The sequence below is a fragment of the Rhincodon typus genome, unplaced genomic scaffold, assembly GCF_021869965.1.
Source record: "Rhincodon typus isolate 14 unplaced genomic scaffold, sRhiTyp1.1 hic_rhity00000051, whole genome shotgun sequence".
Classification (NCBI taxonomy): Eukaryota; Metazoa; Chordata; class Chondrichthyes; order Orectolobiformes; family Rhincodontidae; genus Rhincodon; species Rhincodon typus.
This window is the reverse complement of record NW_025965689.1, coordinates 84,870-87,502: the sequence shown is the minus strand read 5'-3', so window position 1 is coordinate 87,502 and position 2,633 is coordinate 84,870. Positions and strand designations below refer to the sequence as shown.

General features: G+C 46.4%; 4 protein-coding genes across 7 annotated transcripts in view; all 4 read right to left on the bottom strand.

Annotated features, from left to right (window-relative positions):
• LOC109929682 (histone H2B 7-like) overlaps positions 1–2,633 on the bottom strand; it is an 823,479-nt gene that overhangs the window by 811,749 nt on the left and 9,097 nt on the right. The window lies entirely within an intron of this gene.
• LOC125488138 (histone H2B 7-like) overlaps positions 1–2,633 on the bottom strand; it is an 844,706-nt gene that overhangs the window by 832,988 nt on the left and 9,085 nt on the right. Inside the window, exon 3 of one of the 3 annotated variants that reach the window (XR_007266225.1) lies at positions 723–1,192. The exons of 1 other annotated variant lie outside the window; for it this stretch is intronic. The gene's annotated coding sequence lies outside the window, so the exon portion shown is untranslated. Of the gene's footprint in view, positions 1–722; positions 1,193–1,406; positions 1,614–2,633 lie in introns of those variants that run through there. One more of the 3 variants, XR_007266227.1, reaches the window with a different exon arrangement.
• LOC125488117 (histone H2A type 2-B-like) lies at positions 3–338 on the bottom strand (the record flags this gene model as incomplete). The annotated part of the gene is made up of 1 exon (XM_048620985.1): positions 3–338. A coding segment is annotated over exon 1 (318 nt), but the record flags the coding sequence as incomplete, so codon positions are not given.
• The window catches only part of LOC125488135 (histone H2B 7-like), a 9,215-nt gene continuing 8,255 nt past the window's right edge, over positions 1,674–2,633 (bottom strand). Inside the window, exon 2 of one of the 2 annotated variants that reach the window (XM_048621032.1) lies at positions 1,674–2,468. In XM_048621032.1, coding sequence (XP_048476989.1) covers positions 2,077–2,457 — 381 coding nt within the window. In that variant the 5' untranslated portion in view covers positions 2,458–2,468 and the 3' untranslated portion in view covers positions 1,674–2,076. Of the gene's footprint in view, positions 2,605–2,633 lie in introns of both variants that reach the window. The other variant, XM_048621031.1, reaches the window with a different exon arrangement.

The following is a 2,633-nucleotide window of genomic DNA, read 5'->3' as shown; positions in this document are numbered from 1 at the left end:
CCCTGAGCGATGGTCACCCCTCCCAGCAGCTTGTTGAGCTCCTCGTCGTTGCGCACGGCCAGCTGGAGGTGCCTGGGGATGATGCGAGTCTTCTTGTTGTCCCGGGCCGCGTTACCGGCCAGCTCGAGGATTTCAGCCGTCAGATACTCGAGCACCGCAGCCAGATAGACCGGCGCTCCGGCACCCACACGCTCAGCATAGTTACCCTTTCTCAGGAGCCTGTGAACACGGCCCACCGGGAACTGCAAGCCAGCCCGAGACGACCGGGACTTCGCCTTGGAGCGAGCTTTTCCACCAGCGCCCTTTCCTCTCCCAGACATTACCACAATCTCACATGCACTTTCACAGAGAATGATGCAACGCGCCCACATCCCGCCCTCTTATACCTTCGGGAGGAATGGGGGTGCGGCCATTGCTGAATGGTCATATTGTTCAGCACCACCGAATGTAGTTTCAATTCCCAATCAGATATCTGCTTCACTCACCAATCCGGAGAGGTCCCGGGGCGGAGGCCGGAAAATACCGGCGCCAAATCATCAACCGCTTTCTTTCTGATTTGAAAAGCCCGCCAAAATGTATAAAACAGTTTTACAAAGAATGCGTTCATACTTCAGATAATTTACTTTTAGAATACACCTTCATACTTCACACAATCTCTGTCTCGTTCCCTGGCCGAGTTGAATCTGTCTATTTCTGACCTTGCTGTTTTTATTTCCCTGAACCTTAAGAATAAGCGGAAGCAAAAAGAAAGAACCCGCTGAAAATTGATTTTAATTCACATCAGTACCCAGATATATCAATAAAAGTATCACACCACTATTTCTTTCTGGGTGAGCGCAGTACTGCTTTAAACAATATTTCACAATCACCCTCCCGATTGCACCAGATCAACAATATATTTCCACATTTGCGATGCCAGTACGTTTTCTTTCCGATTTGAAAAGCCCGCCAATATGGACAATACGAGGAAGACGTTTTACAAAGAATAGTGCATAAATGCTTACGATTTAATTTCCTTTCACATTACAAACGCGCACTTCACACAATCTCTCGTTCTCACTCCCTAAGCAACACCGTCTTCAGACAATTTTGTAAAGTGGCCCTCACTTATTGTGCTGTATCAGACTTTCCCGTGATCTCGGTTCATTTTGAAAGCCTCTCCGCCACAGCAGAAAGCCCCACATTCTGCATTCTGAAAAAAAAATCGGACAAATGCACATAGAGATTTGGAAATTTTAACAACCCAGAAATCGCACCGTCATTTTTTTTTTTCGTTGCCACGGGAGATATTCAGGCTTCATACCTCATCGGGACAAGTTTGAAAAACCTCCAGTTTTGCAAAGAGGAATGAATAATTTAATTTTTCTTTGAATTTAATTCACTTTCACATTACAAATGCACCCTGATATACTTATAAAACCACAAACAACGTTGTTCCGGGTGAGCGCGTTAAATCTTTAAACAACAGTTTGAAGTTGCCCTCCCTTCTTGTCCTTCATCAGACTTCAGCCACAGTTTCACACTTGGTATCGCAATCCGTCAGCTAATCTGGCTTTATCTCCGTTCATTTTGGAAGCCTCTCACCGACAGCTGAAAGCCTCATTTACAGTATTCTGCAAAAAATCAGACCAAGCCTCCATGGAGTTTTGAAAATTGAAAAAAATGGGGAGTAAACTGCAAAATCTATTCATGAGACTCGAAGTTAGTTTGGTTCCCCCGAGGGTGAAACTCAAGTATCATACCCCACGGGGCACTGCAGCTGCTGCCCTGATCAAGGATTAAAGAGTAACTGGAACATATAGAAGTTGCTGAAAAATGACTTTGGCGACAAATATCCAGGCAAAGTAAAGAGACTGGGTATGTCCGCAACCGAGAATAAAGGACAGAGAGTCAGGGACCACACGTTAATCTTTAGAACGTTTATAAAAAGGAACACAAAGCTTAGGGACATCAATTATACAGACCCAAAATCAATTACAAACTTAAAATGGTTCAGCTGCTTCAGTGAATTGTGGGTGGCCCTTAAAAGAGCCGTTGGGTTTTGGATGTGTGTTTTTGTCAACACACTGTGGTATCTCACTTGGAGCTGGTATACTTGGTCACCGCCTTTGTACCCTCCGACACGGCGTGCTTGGCCAGCTCCCCGGGCAGCAGCAGCCGCACGGCGGTCTGGATCTCCCGGGAGCTGATAGTGCTGCGCTTGTTGTAATGGGCCAGGCGGGAAGCCTCCCTCGCGATACGCTCGAAAATATCGTTGACGAACGAGTTCATGATGCTCATGGCCTTGGAGGAGATGCCGGTATCGGGGTGAACCTGCTTCATCACTTTGTAGATGTAGATGGAGTAACTTTCTTTCCTGGATCGTTTCCTTTTCTTGCTGCCTTTGCCTGGCGCCTTCTTGATGATTTTCTTCGCGCCCTTCTTGGAAGTTGGCTGCGCTTTCTTCTCATCAGCCATAGTGACGGTAACTTCCAGACACAGATTAAAAGAAAGCGGGCTCGGAGCTCGCTTTTTATAGCCTGATGGCGTCAGCAATGCTAATGAAGGATGGGGGAAAGCCTTGTTCCTGATTGGGTAGTTCACAAAAATGTCAATACATGACATTTAGTCTCTCTCCGAATGGTGAGTGTGGG